The following is a 21554-nucleotide window of genomic DNA, read 5'->3' as shown; positions in this document are numbered from 1 at the left end:
GCACACCAAGCCCCTTTCCTAGCATCCAATGTCTGACACGCAGCCTTTGCGTGATGTGTGTACAGACGTGACGACCATCTTCGCAACGATGGCCGTGCTGTGCGCGAGCGGGCCGGCGTTCGCGGCGTCGGCGCTGCGCGGCCTGCGCTTCTTCCAGATACTCCGCATGGTGCGCATGGACCGCCGCGGCGGCACCTGGAAGCTCCTCGGTTCCGTCGTCTACGCTCATCGGCAGGTAAGCGCCGCACTCCTCTACACCCTTAAACCGTCCTCACATGCGGCGTGGCAGCTAACGTCGACTCTACGAATGCAGAACTCACCAGCGGCACTTGCCGGCTGCATCTGGCTCGCAAATCACACACTACATTTATGAAAATGGACGGACGTAAAATTCCTGTGTTATCTCGGTTATACCGCATATTTCTTCCCTTGACCATAAGCTAATCGTATTGTTCTGTCTTTAGTTTACATAAATAATAACTTCAATATGCATGAACATGTTTTGAGGCGAAAAGGATGATTCCTTGCTTAGTCTCTAAGGTCATTGTAACGGTCCAGCTACATTTATATGATCACCACCCACCTACGTTCGACGTCAGCGTGCAATAACCATTCACAGGCGGCAGGTGGCAGCACTGGCGGTGGAGTGTATATACGGGGTGGTCCATCTGTAGTTTCGAGTGAGTTTATCTCGAAAACTACACATCGAGTTAAAATAGTGGGTAAGACAAGTTCTTAGGCTCAAAAGGGGGACATCAAAAAATAATACACGTGACCTCCAGCTCCCGCCCCCTTGGGAGGGGCGGGGGTACCTTTTAAATCTTAAATGGAAACACCCATTTCTTATTGCAGATTCGGATTCTCCATAACAAAATGTAATCAAGTTTTGTCTGAAACATTTTTTTAAACCAATGACAGATGGCGCTGAAAACGAGAAAAATTAAAATTGGGGATGAACTCCGATTTATTTAGAATTATCCGAGAAGGACGCATCAAATCGATACAAAATGTGCACAGATTCTTTCTATACGCCAAATTAAGCTATTGTTTTACAAAATGTATCCTACCTGCCACAGGTTTTGATGGATGGAAGAGGAAAGGTATTAAAATCTCGTTAGGGAACTCTTCACAATTGCGTTACTCACCCAACTGTGGCGCTACCGTGGCCAAACTGTGAACTATGGCTCAGTATAAAGGTCGGCGGAATGTGATCAGACGTCACTTCTCTTTAAGATTGTGAACCGTAAATATCAGCTGACGAAAGTAAATTATTCTTTATCGAAACATGCCTCACTATTCTCGTACAGAGATTGTTGGCATAATGTTAATTTTAGGTGAATGCCATAACAGTTACGCTGCAGGTGCGTAATTGTATGCTGATCATTTCCCAAACAGACGACATCCAAGTGAAAATATTATTCTAAATTGCACTCAGCGAGCTCGAACTGGATACATGCACCGTCCACCTCGTCATCGCGAATACAATGAAAATGACGCTCGTACCCTTATCGTTCTCGCCTGTGTTCAACTGGATCCCGAAATTAGTAGTCGTGCGATTCAGAGACAAACTGGAATACCGAAATCAACTGTTTTGAGGATTTTGAAGGCACATAAACAAAATGCATATCATATGACGCGGCCACAGGAATTAACACCGAAAGATACGCAAATACGCGTGCATTTCTGCCAATGGGCAGAGATGGCAATGATTTTTTTTAGATACGTTATGTTCACCGATGAAGCCACATTCAAAAACAATGGCGAATTAAATTGTCATGATTGTCATTATTGGTCCCCTGTCAATCCACATTTGCACAGATCCGTTGACAATCAGCACAAATGGTAGTTAATGGTCTGGTGTGGAATTTTAAACGGTTATGTACAGGATGGGCGTATGGGCAGGCGGTGGGCGTTGTGGAATAATAGGGTAATTTTTAGAGAAAGGCCATTTATTGGCTAATTCATGTTGAAAGGGGATACATAGCCATAGGGAGGTAAGGGTGAGCCAGAGCTTATAATTTGGCGAACATTGTTCGCGAAGCTACCGAAAGTGGTTGTCTGCCAAAACTAAGTCCACAGTGCCGCAGCACCGGGAGAAGCGGGAGATGTTCAATGCTACAGGGCGCGCATCCGACTCGCGGGAGAGCAAGAATACGAGAGAGCGAGCCCGACCACGGGCGGCCGGGTATATTCCTCCGCCCTGATTGGTCAGGACCGAGCAAACCGCGCGGGCGGCATGGAACTTTCCAGAGCGTTGCCTGCTAAGCTACGCCTGGGGCGGCGTTACCTCGTCAGCACATGAGAGAGGCGCGTGATCAAGGTGCCCTTCCTCGGTGCTGACTTCCTGATGCTAAACCGTGAAACGAAAGAATTTACAGGCAGCTAACACTGCCGGCCGTGGCTTGGCCGCAATGGAAAAATGAAGCTTCTGCTTGGGTGCTCATATAATAAAATAAAATGTCTTACTGTCTGGCTCATCCTTTACAGTTACATGGTAGGACCGTATTTTTTTGACCGAAATGTTTTTGGTGGATCTTATTTACAACTTCTTCGCGATGATTTGTTGGAGCTAATGTAAGATATTGATTTAGAAACTAGGAAACGAATGTGGTTCCAACAGGACGGAGCAGCTCCTCATCATGCTAAAAATGTGCGGAACGTTTTAATTTACGGTACACTCGTCGGTGGGTACGACGCGGCGGACCAATTCAGTGGCCTCCACGTTCACCAGACCTAACATCTCATGATTTTTTCTTGTGCGGTTATTTAAAAAATATTGTTTATGAAAGACAGCTCACAACCCGAAACGATATGGAGTAACGCATTCGAAGGGCGTGTGCAGGCATACCACGGGATGTGCTGCTCAAAACTGTGGACAACTTTCGCAGACGATTGACTTCATGCATTGAAGCAAATTGGGACAATTTTGAATAATTTCTTCATGGCTAATTTCATTAATTAAGCTCCCCAAATTGTGAGAGGCAAGGGGATTCACAGTAATGTAGCACCCCATGGGAACATCATTCTACTACGTCCATGTCGTTGTTCCTGGGTAATGCTAAAAGTAGGATGCAATACATTTTGTACAAAAACAGCTTAATTTGGCGTAGCGAAAGAATTGGTGCTCATTTTGTATCGATTTGATGCGTCTTTCTCGGATACTTCTAAGTAAATCAGAGTTCATCCCTAATTTTACTTTTTTCTCGATTTCAGCGGCCTTTGTCAATGGTTTTAAAAAATGTTTCAGACAAAACTTGATTACTTTTTATGGAGAATCCGCAGCTGCAATAAGAAATGGGTGTTTCCATTTAAGATTTGAAAGTAACCCTTCCGCCCCTCCCAAGGGGGCGAGGGCTGGAGGTCACGTGTAATGTTATTTGATGTTCCCCTTTTGAGCCGACGAACTTGCCTTGCCCGCTATTTTAACCCGATGTATAGTTTTCTAGATAATCTCACTCGAAACTACAGATGGGCCACCCTGTATAGCGTGTCGGGGGGTGGAAGGGGGGGAGGGGGCGAGGCAGACGCTGGAAACAGTGCAGTCCTTGCCGTAATGCGGAATGCGGCAACTGAGCGAATTATCTGACGCCCAAAAGAGCCTGATGACTGGCCTTCTGGCCAAGGGTGGAAAAATTTCTGAAACGGCTAGGATTGTAAACGTTTCGCGTACTGCCATAATTAAAGCATACTGTGCATTGCAAAACGGCGCTATCCAAAAGTAGCGCCGAAGGAACTGTGGGGCACCATGGGCCAAAGATGACAGGGCTAATAGACTGCTCCGGAGATGTGGGGCAAAATGGTTCAAATGGCTCTGAGCACTATGGGACTCAACTGCTGTGGTCATCAGTCCCCTAGAACTTAGAACTAATTAAACCTAACAAACCTAAGAACATCACACACATCCATGCCCGAGGCATGATTCGAACCTGCGACCGTAGCAGCAGCGCGGCTCCGGACTGGAGCGCCTAGAACCGCACGACTCCGGAGATGTGTAAGGACGAATAGATGTGCAATCGTTGAGCACTGATCGCCCAGAAGAAAGAACGGACTACCAGCAGTGTCTCCTCAACCACCATTCACTGAAAATTGCTGTTACGGGCCTCCACAGAAGGCGTGTGATTCGTGCACCCATGATGACTCCTGTTTGTCGGCGACAAGGGATGAAATTTGCACACCAGCACCTCAGCTGGACGTCCACTGAATGGCGGCAGATGGACTTTGCAGGTGAATCATGTTTTATGTTTATCATGTTATCGTCGGAGGACGGAGCGTTGTCACCTGGTCAATGCTTTTGTGGAATTTCCAGGATGCTCCCGTCATGCTGGAAGACACAGTGGATCAGCACAAGTATACATCTACCCTTCAGGATTACGTCCACCCCTGCATGCATTTTGTGTTCCTTTGGCACGACGGCATCTACCAACAGGACAATGCAACGTGTCACACAGCTCACAGTGTACCTGTGTGGTTCGAAGAACGTCAGGAAGAGTTTACTGTGTTCTCCTGGTCAACAAACTCCCCAGATTTAAACACACTCAAGAATCTGGGACCACCTCCATCGGGCTGTTGGCGCCATGGATCCTCTGCCAAGAGACATAGCTCAGCTTACCGCAACACTGGAGTCGGCATGGCTCTACATCCCTCTTGGAACAGTCCAGAAACTCACTGACTATTCAAATGCCGCAAAACGTGTTTATTGAGTCATTTGACAGGTGATCACGTTAATATGACTGGACAGTTCCGTAACAAATAGTGAGCCAAAAATTTACTACACTCTTCCCTATCAGATAAAAAGTAATTCATCATTTTCACTTTGCAGTAAAACCCTAATCTCATTTTTACTTGATTGCTGTTTCTGTTCCATAGGGAAATTTTTAGAACATGAGATATATATGACATGGAAGAAGAACTTGCAAAATGTTTTACTTGAATTAGTGCAACAGGCAGAAAAATGATTTATTTACTACAGTTATATTTCCTGTACTTAATGTGTGTGTGTGTGTGTGTGTGTGTGTGTGTGTGTGTGTGTGTGTGTTGCAGTTCGTTTGTCCATGTTTTCTGGCATGTTAACAAAATCGAAAAAAGTTATTCCTGAGAGGGAGCGCTGTTACATTTACATAACATCGAATACTCCACAACTTATATGTATTAAATTAATAAGTAGTACCAGAACATTTTATAAAATGCGAATGTGAACCGTTACAGCGCGGAAGCGTTGTAACAAATGTGTCTGAAGAGGCCGAGGGCAGAATTGCAGTTTGAGTGGGTCTCGATGCTCGGTTCCTATTTGAGCTAGGGACATGGGGTCAAAAATTTTTCATTTAGCCCCGACCAGCGGCAGCTTGTATAGCTATTCGAATATCCGACGTACTGTAGCTATGTTACACTATATTAAACAGGGTTTGAACGACAAACCGGAGCTGACACCCAGGCAAATTGTAGGAATCAATTAATTTCTTTTGCAAAAGATTTTAATTCGGCTGAAATTAATGCTCAGCTAATGGCACCATTCGTATTCGCACTCTTCGTGATATATGTTTTACGTACGAATGCCGTCACCCTCGTTTGGATTTTACGTGCAAAAATATTTTTTAGTATTTTTTTAGTGCGCCAGTATCAAACTTTTGCGAATCGGTTCAAATTTTGTAGGAAGATAGATAAATACACATAATTGATGGTCGTCCTGTTGTTTTGCGAAAGTCTTAGGCGTTGCCACAATATAAGGAACGAGGTTTGAAAGGGAATAAACAAACCTGTACCGGATCAGTCGTCGCCCTTGTCAACAAAAATCTACACCGGTTGCCAAGCTATGGCGGTCTAATGTCGAAATTATAGTAGAGTAAAAATTGGGAATCAGAATGGAAAATGCTCCTATCGTTGCACGAAAAAAGGCGAATATGCTCTGAGCAGAGTTAGGGATGTAAACGGAGGGAAGTAACTTTTCGTCATATCTGGCAGTTTTAAAGACATTTAAATCAAAACATCTTAAGATATTTGCGCTTCCCCAGTGCAGTGAGCTCTCTTAGGTGAGAGGTGCAAAAACAAATCGACGCAAGTTTATGCACTTCCTAGAGTGTGGCCGGCCGGTGTGGCCGAGCGATTCTAGGCACTTCAGTCTGGAACCGCGCGACCGCTACGTCGCAGGTTCGAATCCTGGCGTGAGCATGGATGTGTGTGATCTCCTTAGGTTGGTTAGGTCTAAGAAGTTCTAAGTTCTAGGGGACTGATGACCTCAGATGTCAAGTCCCATAGTGCTCAGAGCCATATGAACCTAGAGTGTAGTAGGTGCATCTTTAATAGGGGCTAATTCTAGAAGGGATGGATGCGTCCTCAACTTTATTGACTTGTTGTGTCGTATTGCCAACGGCCTTGCCGCAGTGGTAACACCGGTTCCGGTCAGGTCACCGAAGTTAAGCGCTGTCGGGCTGGGCTAGTAGTTGGGTGGGTGACCATCCGGTCTGCCGAGCGCTGTTGGCAAGCGGGGTGTACTCAGCCCTTGTGAGGCAAACTGAGAGCTACTTGATTGAGAAGTAGCGGCTCCGGTCTCGGAAACTGACATACGACCGGGAAAGCGGTTTGCTGACCCCATACCCCTCCATATCCGCATCCAGTGACGCCTGTGAGTTGAGGATAACACGGCGGCCGGTCAGTACCGTTGGGTCTTCATGGCCAGTTCGGGAGGAGTGTGTCGTATTGCACAACATGACAAATGCCATGTTCGATGATATGATGGCATGTATCATGCGACACGACATCGTGTATCATGTTACTTTATTTGATACGATGCGTTATATTACATGATATGTTCTGTTACACAAGCCGTTGTGAAAGGTTTAATCGCCAATATGTTTTAACTAACATTTAATTATAAGAAATCGCACCAATAACAACCCGTTTTTGATGAATCTTCCGTTCACTGTTGCTTTCAAGCAGCAAACTTTTATAACAGGGAAGTAATAATACGAAAATAACCAAACACGATAATTCTTTGACCACCAATATGACGCTGCATTTTCGAGAGATCCTCGATGAGCTGGTGATTTCAAATAGCGTAGCTTCGTAGGATTATAATATAAGACCTAGTAAATATTGGCTTCAGCTGAAAACGACGAAATCCAATATGGCGCTGCTTCTGACTTCGTGAGCGTACGTGCCTCCTATCGGTAAAACCATTCGTTGCACATTGTCGAAATATCGCAGAACTTATTTGGCTTTTCACGCCCGCCAATACTTTTTCACCGTGAAATAACAGGAAATGACGTCACGAACCTCGCGCATCTCCAAGCGCACGTCATCTTTTGCGCTGTTGTGAGGACGGTTCTATGCTGTAGCCCCGCTGCACGCACACTGTCCTCGCTGCTGGCGCAGGCATTAAGCTGCTCCTTGAGGCATTTGCCCTGCAGCTGCTCACGTCACTACCTGAAGGCATTATTGGCAGTGCTGTGAAGCGAAAATGAAGCTCAGTGTATAGACTGGGGTCAGTGATTGGGATTCGTTAGTGATAAAAATGTAGCATCTGACAAGGAGGTGGAAGTTTAGGAGTGTACCTATGCACGAAGAATATCTATAAATCTGATACTATGGTGAGGCCCATGAAAATTCTTAAAAATGCAACAAAATTCCTAAAAAATTATATCCTCTATTTGCCAATAGGTAACACCCATTATTGTCGTATCATCAAAGTTAAGCGCCATCGGGCTTGGCTAACGCTTGGATGGGTGACCATCGGGTTTTTTTTTAGTAGCAGCTCTGGGTTTTTTTTTTTTTTTTTTTTTTTTTTTAGTTGCAGCTCTGGCAAACTTGTGAAAATGTATCACATCACGAAAGCATAGTGAGGCGATTCACGTGCGTATCTTAGCTACAATACTAAAGATGCAGGGTACAAGATGCGTAACTTCTGTGGAAGACACTTCACTCTCCGGCCAGGCACACCGAGTAGTCGAAAAGAAAACATTGCCACTGTGGCAGAGCTTGTGAAGCAAAACAGGCGTATATCTGTGAGTGAAATAGCAACTATTTGGGATGTTACTGGTGGTTCAAGACAGAGTTGTCCACGATGGTGCTTCGATTCATTAAAGCTTCCGCAAGATGTTTACCACATCAGTTGATTTTAGAGATGACAGACAGTGGCGTCGATGCCTGTCAGTAAATTCTGCGTTGTTTCCAATTCGAAGGTAACGTATTTCTGGTTGGTTGGTGTGGAGGAGACCAGACAGCGTGGTCATCGGTCTCATCGGATTATGGAAGGATGGGGAAGGAAGTCGGCCGTGCCCTTTCAGAGGAACCATCCCGGCATTTGCCTGAAGTGATTTAGGGAAATCACGGAAAACCTAAATCAGGTTGGCCGGACGCGGGATTGAACCGTCGTCCTTCCGAATGCGAGTCCAGTGTCTAACCACTGCGCCACCTCGCTCGGTAACGTATTTCTGAACACAGTTCTTACCGGATATGAAACCAGTGCGCCGGCTGTCAACCACAGGCGGGAAATATCATGCTTGATTTTTTATACGACGTAAAAGAGGTGTATTTAGAGCATTACATAGAAAGACGATTAACAGTCACCAGTGATTCAACACTAAAATCTGCTACGAAATCACTCTCGTCCGCCAGTCAGGACTAAACGACGGGGACCTCTTGGCGCCGATGTCTCGTTGTAACACGACAATGCCAACACTAAAATCTGCTACGAAATCACTCTCGCCCGCCAGTCAGGACTAAACGACGAGGACCTCTTAGTGCCGATGTCTCGTTGTAACACGACAATGCTCGTGTCAATATCAACAATAAAGGATGTGCGATTTGAATGCACGAACATCCATCTTACAGTTCAGACCTCAGACCTCGGTAGGAGTGACTTACATGTGTTCGGACGGCTCAGAGTAGCAATGGTGGACATGCCTGGGGGAAAAGGGGATCGTCCCCCGCCCCCTCCTTTGTCTCAGAGAAATGAGAAAAATATAGTATCGTCAGGTATTTTTTTTTTCAGGAAAATGATTTAACAGTTGGTATTACATAGGTTTTTAACAATGTCGGAACTGTAACTTTTGTGCAGGTAGTTAGTCTAGAACCCCCCCCCCCCCCCTACCCTCCTACAAATTATTGTATGGGCGCTCTTGCGAAGTAGCACTTGGAGGCAAGCATTTGAGAGTTGATGAAAACGTGAAAAGCGCGGTGCACGAGTGGCTATATCGCACCCAAATGAATTCCTCACACAGGGTATCCATTCAATTCTGAAGCAGTGGAATTCGCGCATTACACATCATGCGCAATACGGTGAAAAATGACGTATCTGCATTTTTTCTGTGTATCATTTTGTATTACAATAAATAATTGAGGTTTTCCTTTGCGTCACCCTCGTACTTTTACTAGTTCTGCGAAGAATTAAAATGTTATCTACAGCGCTTTTTCAGACAGTCACGTATGTTACGACAAAGTTTCCGTATGCAGATAAATTTCCAGTCTACAGTGGTGTGTTTGCTTATTTGTGATTTCCTGGCAGCTTAAGACTGTGTGCCATAGCGCAACTCCGCACTTGGACGTCTACCTTTGGCGGCCAAATGCTCTACCTGCTGAGCTAGCCAAACAAGACTCACCACCCGGGTAGTGAGTCGTGGATAAAGGTCCAAGGTTGGAGTCCAGGTCTGGTTCACAAATTTAATCTCTATTTAAGGTACTAGTGAACTAGACATCGTTAAACATACGGAATTTTGGCCCAACGTTATTGATGAAATATGAGGTAATTAAAAGTCTGGAGTAACAGTTGTTTGTTTTGATCAGTCGTAACTGGTTTCTCTTATTTAACCGTTATTACACCGTCAGCGTACTGCCAACTTGGACTGAAAATGGTTCAAATGGCTCTGGGCACTATGGGACTTAACATCTGAGGTCATCAGTCCCCTAGAACTTAGAACTACTTAAACCTAACTAACCTAAGGACATCACACACATCCCTGCACGAGGCAGAATTCGAACCTGCGACCGTAGCGGTCGCATGGTTCCAGACTGAAGCGCCTAGAACCGATCGTCCGCTCCGGCCGGCTGAACTTGGACTGAAGGTAGATTAATACCTATTTTGCAGACAGTGATTAGACAAAAATTGGTGAGAAAACCGTAATATTAATTAAATAAGTGAAATATATAGTGACAAACTCATGTGGTACGTTAAGCAGCATGCAACGAGTTATTCTCTTCCGTTGTACACGAAGTATAGATTCTACGTGCAATGTAATACAGTTCGGAACTCAGACATAGAATGACTCTGAAAGTCAGTTTGCGTGACGGACTTGCAGGAAGGAAGATTGGGGCGCAGGGTCCCCGTGGACAATGAGGCCATTAGAAAGGGTGCAAAAACTCTGTGTAAGGAAGGATGGGAATGGATATCGGTCGTGTTCTTTTCTAGGAACAATTTTGGCATTTGATTTTAGTGATCTAGTGAATCCACGGAAAACTTGAAACCGTTTGGCCGGACGGGGATTTGAAACGCGGTCCTTCCGCATACGCGTCTAGTGGGTAAAAACTCCACATCACATGGTGGCAGAGTGGTTCATATACGTGGATGACATGTTCATCGCATGCAGTCATACGAAAGGCAGGTCATACGAGTCGTTCAATAACACTAACGTTATCCTTCCTAAGAGAACATTAACGAAGTAGTAAGATAGGGGTGGACCTTCATATTTTTCATCTACATTTTATTCAGTACTAGCTGAGAAGTCCGACGGTACCCAGGAATTTATTTATATTGTACCCTATTCTTTGTGAACATGCAATTTATTTTCGATTTACAAAGCTTCTTTGTATACAGGGTTTGAAGTAGTGTGACTGAGGACGTGGACGAAGAGTTTGTTTCTCTTCGAACCACAAAAGAGTGTACGAGAAGCAACTAACACTAAGGTTCACGCTCGCAACACGCAGCGTGTGGCCTTGTGTTTTCTTTGTGATCATGGCATTACGTAAGTTCGTCGGAAACTGTACATATTTAAAGCGAAATGGTAAATTGTTAGGTATAAGCGGTATTCGGGTTGTAAAACTCTCTTGCCTGCGCCACTTACCGTCCAAATTTCCGCTTTTGTGACGTTACGTTGAAAAGAAGTATGGTAACTTCAAGCCTCTGCGAATGGAGAGCTCTGAGGGGAGAGATACTTCGTGACGATCTCGATTAGACTTATGTCGCACCTCGCTTTCGGAAAAGAATTTCCAAAGAGTGACTTAAAGCCTGATGTTCTCGAGCCGCTGCAAGTATCACTATCTTCACTAGATTCTTCAGACCGCATAGTCCTCAGTCTTTTAGCCGTTCTGGTGTATTCAGAAAACTCGACTGCTTTCTAGGCATTTTCATTCGTAAACAGAACGGAATAATTATATAATTAATAGGCACCCAAATCGCAAAACTGCACTCAATGAATTCGTTTTTTCTACCAAAGAATAAAAAGAAAACATGCCGAAAGAAACAAAGCAGTATCGTTAAGTTTTCAATGCAAAAAGCGAATTAAGTTAATCCTTATATCCCAGCGAAGTAAATTCAGTGTCAATAATTTGTATTTACTGATCCGGCTTTGCGTATTAAAAACTTAACAGCACTGCTTTGTCGTAAACTTCAGAAAATACATCTATCACTGAGGTAAAAAAAAAAGACTAACAGTGTTATGTAGAGGTTCTTTGGTGTACTACGAAACGAACATTGATATTTCTTGGTTCTTTGGTGTAGACTGCTTCATTGTGATAATTAAACATCCGAACTACTAAACTGTGCAGTCGATTATAGATAAAACTTTAAATTACTATATATTAATTTTACGTGTTCTGATTGTGATTAAATAAAACCTGTATGCTGCCCCAAGCTAAATACAAGGTACCTAAGAAAACTCCTGAAAATTCGTCTAGTAGTTTTGGAGATTTACGTTTTCCAACAGACAGACACGACGGTTTTAGATAATACGAGGTGTATTCGGAAAGTAAGGATCGATTTGGCACTAAATGTAAACCACTGTGAAAATCCAACGGAACGTTGCACAGATGTGTTGTGCAGTGTCTAAAGAGTACCTGTAGATCGCTTCACGTAGCTCTTTTCAGTTCAGAGCGCAAAGTGATCATGCAAAAATGCCTAAAACAACAGTGTCTCCCACGAAGTACGTGGATCTGGGAAGAGATTTCACCTGAAGCTTCGCAGCCTGCGTAACATAAATGTCATCCGTTTCTTCCTTCAAGACAATTTTCAGCCGTATTCTGCAGGGCAATGAAGACGCTCCTGCAGCGTTTTCGATGGGAAGTCGTAACGCCCCACCCGTTGCTAGTCCAATTTTTGCATGCGTTCGCCCCTAACAGAGAAATTGTGAGTGGAACTGTACGCAAAAATGGATAACGCTAGATTTAAATGTGGCCCTGTCCCCCCAAATTAATCTGCGGTGGTAGTGTTGACGATAAATCACACCTATTTTTAGTTCCAAACATGAACGATCACGAACACTTAGGGTGTTCAATGACATCAAACGCATACACAAAAATAAAATAAAACAAAAGGGTGAATTTAGGATCAACTACTGAAAGTAAAGGCTCTACTGAATCACAATAACTTTATCATAACCTTCAGATCAATGCTGAATAAAACACAGTGAACAATTTACAAATTATCCTTCTAACTGGCATTGGCAGTAACTGTGTTAAAATCGGTCCAAAACGCGATCTCTTATAACATATATACGTAGAACCACTACACTCCAAAGTACCGTGAACCGTGGGAACAGAAACTGCAATTGATCCAACTATTTAACGTTACTCCTAACGCAGGCCGAAGCGGGAGCGATCTCACCGTAATATTCCTGTTGTAGCGGCGACGGCGCAGCCGTGCGGTGGGCGTGTGGCGTCTCGGAAAGTGCAATCCTACAGTATTCGGACAACAAACTGGTGTCCGTAAACTTCTCTAATTGCGACAATGTTTCCGTCAGCAATGAGCTGTTGCCGCTAACGTCCTCTCAGAACGAAAGACCAGGAGGAGAGACGACTTGGCTAACGTACTCTCAGTACGAGAGCCCTGGCCGGAAGACCACTGCCTATAGTCCAACAAGATAGCTCTTCACATTTGTTTCCTCATCTCAACTTTTACCGAGCGAATCACATCACTAGAAGCTCTCAAAATACTCAGTTTGCCAGTGCCAACCAATGTACGGCCTGGGAGTAGAATTCTTTTCCGCAATTCTTTTCTTTCTAAAAAAAATTCACAAGTAAACTCCGCCCTCTCCGGCTGGGAAGATTCACAGCTGTGGGCAATAACACGTTTACTGGAAATTTTCTCCAAAGAGACCACTCGAGATTTTCCCGGCAAGATTCCCCATCGTAGCGAACACAGATTCTTGCATTTGGAACTCGAAGGCGTAAAATTAGTGGGACATAGGCGAGAGCATGCACAGGAAAGCCCATCCAGCTATCCACTGCTCTGTTTTGGTAAACACTTGAACACCTGCAGCCTCACGTCCCTCAGAGGTTGGTGGCCGCTGTGGCCTCTCTAAACGGATTACAGAAATCCCCCAGTTCACCATTCATACCGTCAGGCTGTGACCTTCGGCGGCTAGGCGGGGATGTAGCTGAGCTCTGTCTCGCGTACTGCCTTTCCGCGAAATCTTATAATTACAAAATCGCGGAATTCTCGTGTGCCGATGCGTTTCCACATAGTTTTCCTACACTGTAATTTAGAGTATTACTACAACAAACCCTAAAGTGTCACGTTAATTGGACTCATGTAAGTTGCAAGGCCGTTGCCACCTTACAAAGTGTTTGATAATCGTCAACGCAGCCCTTAATTGGCTCCATCCGTTTCTCATCTCTACTCACATGAACCCCTGGCTGCGAAGACAACATTTTGGCACAAACAACGAAAAGCAAACCAGGGTAGAGAAGTGGCGGAAAGCGAAGGCAGCTGCTTTCTGTGATCAGGGTATTGGAAATTTGTACAACGCCACGACAGATGCCCAAGTCGGAGCGGCGACTGTTTAGAGACGTAGCTGGAACGTGTGGCTAACAACTGTGAATAAATATTTTTTTGATTTTCACTGTGATTTTCTTTTCGCGACTGATCGGACCTTACTTCCCGAACAGCCGTTGTACTTCAGATTATGATATCTTCCTTTAAAGATCTGATTTTGACGGAATATAGCTTATATGTTGCCCAAAGCTACACTCACGTTACCTGTAAACACCATGAAAATTCGTGTAGTATTTTGAAGAGTGGAGTGTTCATACAGACAATATGGTTCTACAGTTTCATTATTAGTATATCAGTACATGAAAAATTTACACAATTCCATCACAGTAAAAGGAACAAATTTATTTGATAAATTCTGTCCACTGTAAAGCAATATCCCTTCAGTTTTTAGTACAAAAGTTTTGCCAGAAACTTGGGTCAATTCTTGAGCGAGGGTTTTCGAGCCTTAATTCTATGCCATGCTGTAAAATGTACTATATGGAAGATTCAACGGCAGCTATTGAGACAAATAAATTATCTGATCAACACTGTCCGAACACTTGGTAGGTATTAATTTGGGCGTGTTCACCTTTCGAATCTATGACTGCTTGAACTGTGCTGGGGACATTTTCAAAGAGGTGCATGAATGTCTGTGGAGGAATGCAAGCCCATTCTTCCTCAACAGCCGAGGCTACAGATGTTTGACACTGGGGTATGGGACGAAATTGACGTTCTAACTCATCCCAAAAGTGATCCGCTGGGTTCAGGTCGAAACCCTGAACAGGTCAGTGCATTCAGGAATGTTATCGTCCACATATCGCTGCCTCACTGATGCTGTTTCATGACAGGGTACATTATCATGCTGATACGAACGATCATCGTCTGCAAGTTTTCCACTACTGTACGCAGTACACCATTTCCTAAAATTTTTCATATCCTTCCACATCTAGGGTTTTCTTAAACGCCGTATGGGGACCAAATCATAACCACGAAGAACACCACCGTCTCCTGGCATTAACCAAACTCAAACCATTTGATCGGATAGCGTGATTCCTCAATCCAAATTACTCGTTTCCAGTCATCCACTGTCCACTAGCATCGCTCGTCTCACCACTTCAAGCGTCGCATAGCACTCACTACAGATATCTGTGGCTTAATGTACGAGGAGTTGCTTCATCACTGCAGCCTTTACCGGTTATCTCCCTGTGCACAGCCACTGCGCTAGCTGGGCTGCTAGTCGCCCTTTGTTACTCACCTGTGATCCCTTCAGCTGATTTCATGTGGTTTTTTTACAACCACCCGCCGAAATTCTCAACGGACCCTGTCCTTCAGTACATTTGGTCTGACTGGTCATGGTTTAGCTCTGGTTTCTCCTTCGAGTTTCCACATCAGAGTCATTTTTCGGCAGCTTTAGTAAGGTTGAAATGTCCCTAATGGATTCGTTACGCAAGTGAAGTCCAATGATTAGTTCCCGTTAGAAGTCACCGAGCCGTGCTGAGGCAGCCATTGTGCTGTTACTGCTCCTGTACAGACAACATAATATTTGCCACGTCCTTCTATAATGATGGGTCCGTCTCTTCTGTCATCTAGTGGATATCGATGCAGTGATGGAACTGCTGGCTAACAGTTACGTTGCAGTTGAGACCCTAAAGGTTAAAATATTTAGATAACAGAAGCCATAAGAAAAGCAAAATCAAAACACAGCTACTGCTTACCTGCTTTTATTCCACAAATCACTAACAGAACTGCCGCTTTCCTAGAAGGTTTGGGCTTAGAACCATCTGCAACACCCTTGGTGCCACCTACTCCCATTTGTTGAACATGTGACGTAGTGAAACTTCCTGGCAGATTAAAACTGTATGCCGAACCGAAACTCGAACTTGGGACCTTTGCCTATCGCGGGCCAGTGTTCTACCATCTGGGCTACCCAGGCACGACTCACGCCCCGTACTCACAGCCTTAGATCTGCCAATACCTCGTCTCCTAGCTTCCAAACCTCACAGAAGCTCTCCTGGTTCGCAGGTGCTTGGGTGGCTCAGATAGTAGAGCACTTGCCCGCGAAAGGCAAAGGTCCCGAGTTCGAGTCTCGGTCCGGCACACAGTTTTAATCTGCCAGGAAGTGTCATATCAGCTCACACTCCGCTGCAGAGTGAAAATCTCATTCATGTCATGTAGTCCTTGGTGCTTGCAGACAGACAACTGCTTGACGCCCCTCAGATTCTGCACACCTTCTAGCAGGAGCAAGAACAGCAGCGCACCCTACCTGCAGGCGCCTAGGACTCTCGTCAGTTTGTCTCTGTAAGGTACATTTTTAAAGTGCTCAACAAAACTGGGCGGTGGTCACCGAGGGTGTGGCTGAACTGCGGGTCTTAGAGCGACAAGAAACAGTAGGACTGAAAACACAGAAGCACCCTATGCTGTTTCAGATCGCATTCAGATATCGTCGAATTATGAGCGACCTTTAGTGGTCCCGCCCTTTGCATGAGAGCGAAAACTGTGGTCATACTGCATTCCAGAGGAGTATCATCGAGTTCAGTGGGGTTGTTTGTCCATGATGTCCTTAGGCAAGAGCTGACTTGTCCAGTGGATATCAGCTGTGTCCAAAGTTGTCAAGAACGTCGTCCTGTTGCTTATTCCAGTGCCAGTGCTGTTTTCAATCTTGAGTTTTGCGGGAATCAATGCCCCAAGGAAATAAGTGACATCATTGACACGCTTTGCGCCATCCGCTAAGGTCTTTTAATGTCAGTTTTGAGTGAAATGTTGGCTTCGGACTTCCATAAGAAATCCGCGTTATTTCAACGTTAGACATCGGGGTTCTGTCCTCCATCGCATAGGCATGAAAAGAGTGGCTTTTACGTGGGTAAGAGGGGGTGTGTCGACCGTCCCATCGCGTGACGCGTCCACTTCGGTGTTGGGTGGAATTGTGGTGAAACTTGGTGCCAACGTGACATCATTACCGCGCCTTACGCCTGACGTGTGTTTCTGAGTTCTGGGCTACTTTCACATGTGCCGACACCTCGGTATTTGGATGACGTCCGAGAGCGCCACGTTTTTTCACCATTACAGAGTAAGACTGTAACTACTATTGAGCTAAATGTAAGATTTCTGCGTCGCAGTGGGAGACAACTACCGCGTTTCGAAAAAGTGATCGTTTGTAGTCAGTTCCACAAGGAAGTGTATGCCGTTATCTGTGCGAAATAAAAGACACTATTGTAAATATAGGTTTACATGAAAATACATGTTATTACTAATTGCACAATTACCTAACAGTTAATCCAATCGATGCCATTATCGATTATAGTTTGGCACCTTTATGGCATGATTTTCATGAGATTTTTGCATATTCTCTCGGTAACGATTTCTATATCGCCCTGTTTTTATATGACAGCTGCTTCGAAGTATGTATTGCTTTCCTTTAAGCATCTTAATATAGAACCAAACATTTTCGATATGATTTGGATGCAGAGACACTGCAGGCCATTCCATTTTGGACAGCCCATTGTTTCCTTCCACACCGTACAGAGACGGCTGCGATGTTTCGGATCATTATGCTCTTGAAGTACCCTGTTGGCCTCCTTAGAATCGAACAGCTTCTGAATGGACCTCAGAAGGCATGTTTGATTAATATTTCACATTTTTTCAGCGTTTAAATTGGGTGTAAATAAGTCCAAATAGCCGCTTTGCGCACGTTAGCCCTCTCTCCGGTAAATCATCCTCGTTTCCAACCTCTAGATATCGTTTGACCCGCTTCACAAAAAATGTTTTTGTCTTTCTGAGAATTTTAACAGCAGATCCTGATGAAAGCTTTGGCCCCTTTGGGTGATTTGGAAGGAACACTGCCTCGTGTCGCTTCAGATATTTTGCACTCTTTTAAACTGCAACCGACAAAACAAAACATTCAATTCTCACGATGTTTATCTATACACTGTGAAAAAGCGCATTGATTACAGATTTGAGACCACTACCAGAGATGTCGCTGCGGACGTTACATTAAAAATTATGGCGTATACTTTCTTGTAGAACTGACTGTAATTGTGATGCGCGGCGTCGATGCGTGCTTACTCTTAACTGCTACCCAAGTATTCTTCTGCCTAACTAAATCACACCAGAGAAAAATTAGTCACACCTTGAGACAACACTCTAATACCGTGAAACGCTACATCTGAACTAGATAATGGCCTCAATCCGAAGAGGAAGAGACTCCGCAATTAATTTCGGGCATGCCACATCAATCTGAAGCCACGTTTTGACTATTACATTCCGCAGAGCTACAAAATTGCAATGTTTCACTCGCTGTTCCACATAGCCCCTGACAGTTACCTACGTATATCAAGCTAATCACTGATTATTAATCGCAGTAGAACTGAAAAATATGGGGCCTAGAGGAAGATTTTCGTTTTCCAAGATCATTTACGTGCGTTTTGTCCAAATGCCGGTGAAGAAGATAACTTTTTTAATACCTTATACTGGAGTGACCACCATTTGTCTTGTGTATTTGCTAGTTAGTATACTGGAGTTCTGTCAAACTCCACTTAGTACGTGGAGTATGTGTTGTGTGTGTGTGTGTGTGTGTGTGTGTGTGTGTGTGTGTGTGCGTGCGTGCGTGCGTGCGTTGCGAGCGTGCGTGCGCGTGTCTGGATATGTAAATGCGTGCGTTCGTGTTTTGAGTGCTCCTCTTTATGAAAATGCATAAGTGGAATTTTCGCGGCGGTGTGCCATCATTTCGTGCGTAAAACACAGCCAGAATGCCACGTGTGTTCCTCGTTATTAAAATGGGAAAGCAGAATATTACGAGGTGATATGTAACCTTTCTCTGTCTGAAACCCTGTGAAAATATCTGGCAAGGTGCAGCAATCTCCAGCTGGTGGCTGAATTTTGTTACACAAAGATTATAACAACCATGCACTCATAAAATGTTTGTTGAATAAAAAAAATATTCCTGCCGTAGCTGAATCTTTCATGTATTGTTCTTACATGCTATGGACGCATTTTTCACAGTGGATGCGGCCTGTACATACACTAAAATACTTCTGTTGAGTAGTAAAGCTCGAAAATTCTTGAAGCACAATTGATGTACTCACCCGGAGGTTCCGAGATCTGGATTCGCGGTAAGCACAGCAGTTTATCTGATTATGGACGGTTCATACCGCATTCTTTTTTTACTTCGACACATGCTCCTGTGTAGTAATACGATTCACTGTGTTGCTCATTGGGTTATTATTATTATAATTATTATAATTATTATTATTATTAAGAATGAATGATTCACTCTGTAAGTGGGCTGTTTAGGTTTTTATGTCGGTAACACCACGTAGCGGTCTGTATGAAAATCACTGACTGTGCTGTGTGCAGTCTGTGGCTGGCTGGTATTGTTGGAATATTCGCTATTGTAGTGTTGGGCAGTTGTTGGATGTGAACAGCGCGTAGCGTTGCGCAGTTGGAGGTGAGCCGCCAGCAGTGGTGGATGTGGGGAGAGAGATGGCAGAATTGTGAGAGCGGACGATCTGGACGTGTGTTCGTCAGAAAGACGAAATTTGTAAGACTGGATGTCATGAAACGATATATATATTATGACTTTTTAACACTATTAAGGTAAATACATTGTTTGTTCTGTATCAAAATCTTTCATTTGCTAACTATGTCTATCATTAGTTAGTGCAATCAGTAGTTAGAATCCTTTATTTAGCTGGCAGTATTGGAGCTCGCTGTATTGCAGTAGTTCGAATAACAAAGATTTTTGTGAGGTAAGTAATTCATGAAAGATATAGGTTATTGTTAGTCACGGCCATTCTTTTGTAGGGGTTATTGAAAGTCAGATTGCGTTGCGCTAAAAATATTGTGTGTTAGTTTAGTGATGATAAGAATAAGTAAAGAGAGAAATGTCTGAGTACGTTCAGTTTTGCTCAGCTGTTTGAAGATCAAATAACGTAAGGAGTTTACCAGCACAGTAATTCATAAATTTTTCTAAGGGGAGGCTTCAACTCTGCAGTGAAGTGCATGCATGCTGTTTCAAACCTTCTGTCGCATTAAAACTAAGTGCTGCACAGTAGCTCGCACCCGAAGCTGCTGCTCATGGCCAACGCACTTCCGGACTGTGATAGAAGTACGCGCAGTTGTTTAGTAGTGTTTGTATTATTGATGGCAGTGCTATTGAAGCTACAGTGGAAAACCCTGTCCGATACACAACCTATACCTATGAGGCGAAACATTGGAACACCGTCCACTGGGAGTTTAAATGCCACCTGGAGGCCTTACAGGCACAAGACGCGGCAAGGAAAATATTGAATTGATCCGTAAGTTCGTAGCGTTTTTCCATAAGTTCAATAAACACAACAGAAACACTTAACAGAGACTTTAATCATCAGTCATATATTCTCTTTCACTATTTACAACAGTATGCCAACGCCCGGATAACTTTCGATTCGACTCCAGTGTAGAAATTACGAAGAACTCGTCGAGCTGCGCCCATAGCGCATTTTCATTCGGAAAGAAAGTTCCCTGAAAGTTGTTCGATAGAGAGAGGGAAAGGTGAAAAATCTGAGGACGCAAGATCAGGTGAAAAAGTTGGGTAATAACTTCTCAACCCATTTCCCGTATAGTGTTTTTTGTCAGTCTAGCACAGTGCGGAGTAGAATCACTTCACGCTGTTTTCCTGGTCGTTGTTCTTTAACTGTGTCTGCTAGACGTCTCAGTTGTTGACAATAAATGTCAGCAGTGATGGTGAAACATCGGGAAAGCAATTCGTGGAACACCACATCGTCGCTGTTCCACCAGATGCGTACCAATATCTGTTGTTCATGCGGGCAGGTCTTTGTACAGGGAATGTCTGCTTTATTTTGGGCTCAGCCATTCCATTCTTTTCCTTATGTTAGGATGAAGACACCATTTTTCGTCACCAGTAACGATACAGGATAGAAATGGTAGGTGTCCTTCACGAGCCAATTGATGACGAGGAAGCAGAGATAAGCATATGGCCAAATGCCGATTTTTGTGATCTTGTCTTTGAGTATGCGGTACCCACATACCTGATTTTTCAACCTTCCTCATTGCATGAAAATGTCTCACGATGTTGGAATGATCACAGTTCATCACATTTACCAGTTATTGAGTACACTGACATTTATCATTGTGGATTAATGTGTTGAAACGATCTTCATCAATCACCGAAGATCTTCATGAATGTAAGGAGTCACTAATTTAAAAATGATCCTCCTTAAAATGAGGAAATCATTTTCTTGCTATTCTCTGTCTAATGGAATCATCCCCATACACATCACGAAAGTTGGTGGCTGATCCGCTGGTGTCTGCACTCTGCTGAACTCAAGCAGAAGAATATGTCGGAAATGTTCCCATTTCTCCACGTGGCACTCCCTTTTATAGCGTCCAAGTTCCACTCATTATCTCAAAAAGGCAGAATAGCAATATACAAAGTCAATTAGCAATAACGAATACAAACAAAAAAACACACCCGATAAACCAGCCCATAGCAATCGGAATGCCAAAGTAAAAACGAAAACACTATTAACTTATGCATTAACCTAATAATAATCCTCATGCATCTATCTGCTTAATTCCATTACAAAGTACCCTGCTCCGC

The 21554-nt window shown here is 44.0% G+C and overlaps 1 protein-coding gene and 1 pseudogene across 1 annotated transcript in view; both read left to right on the top strand.

The window, feature by feature from the left end:
- The window catches only part of LOC124606737 (potassium voltage-gated channel subfamily KQT member 4), a 1016202-nt gene that overhangs the window by 503254 nt on the left and 491394 nt on the right, over window positions 1-21554 (top strand). Inside the window, exon 4 of the mRNA XM_047138769.1 lies at window positions 66-235. Coding sequence (XP_046994725.1) covers window positions 66-235 — 170 coding nt within the window. The remainder of the gene's footprint in view (window positions 1-65; window positions 236-21554) is intronic.
- On the top strand, window positions 6360-6477 carry LOC124607905 (annotated as a pseudogene).

The sequence above is a fragment of the Schistocerca americana genome, chromosome 3, assembly GCF_021461395.2.
Source record: "Schistocerca americana isolate TAMUIC-IGC-003095 chromosome 3, iqSchAmer2.1, whole genome shotgun sequence".
Classification (NCBI taxonomy): domain Eukaryota; kingdom Metazoa; phylum Arthropoda; class Insecta; order Orthoptera; family Acrididae; genus Schistocerca; species Schistocerca americana.
The sequence above is the reverse complement of the archived record's forward strand: the minus strand, read 5'-3'. Positions and strand labels throughout refer to the sequence as shown.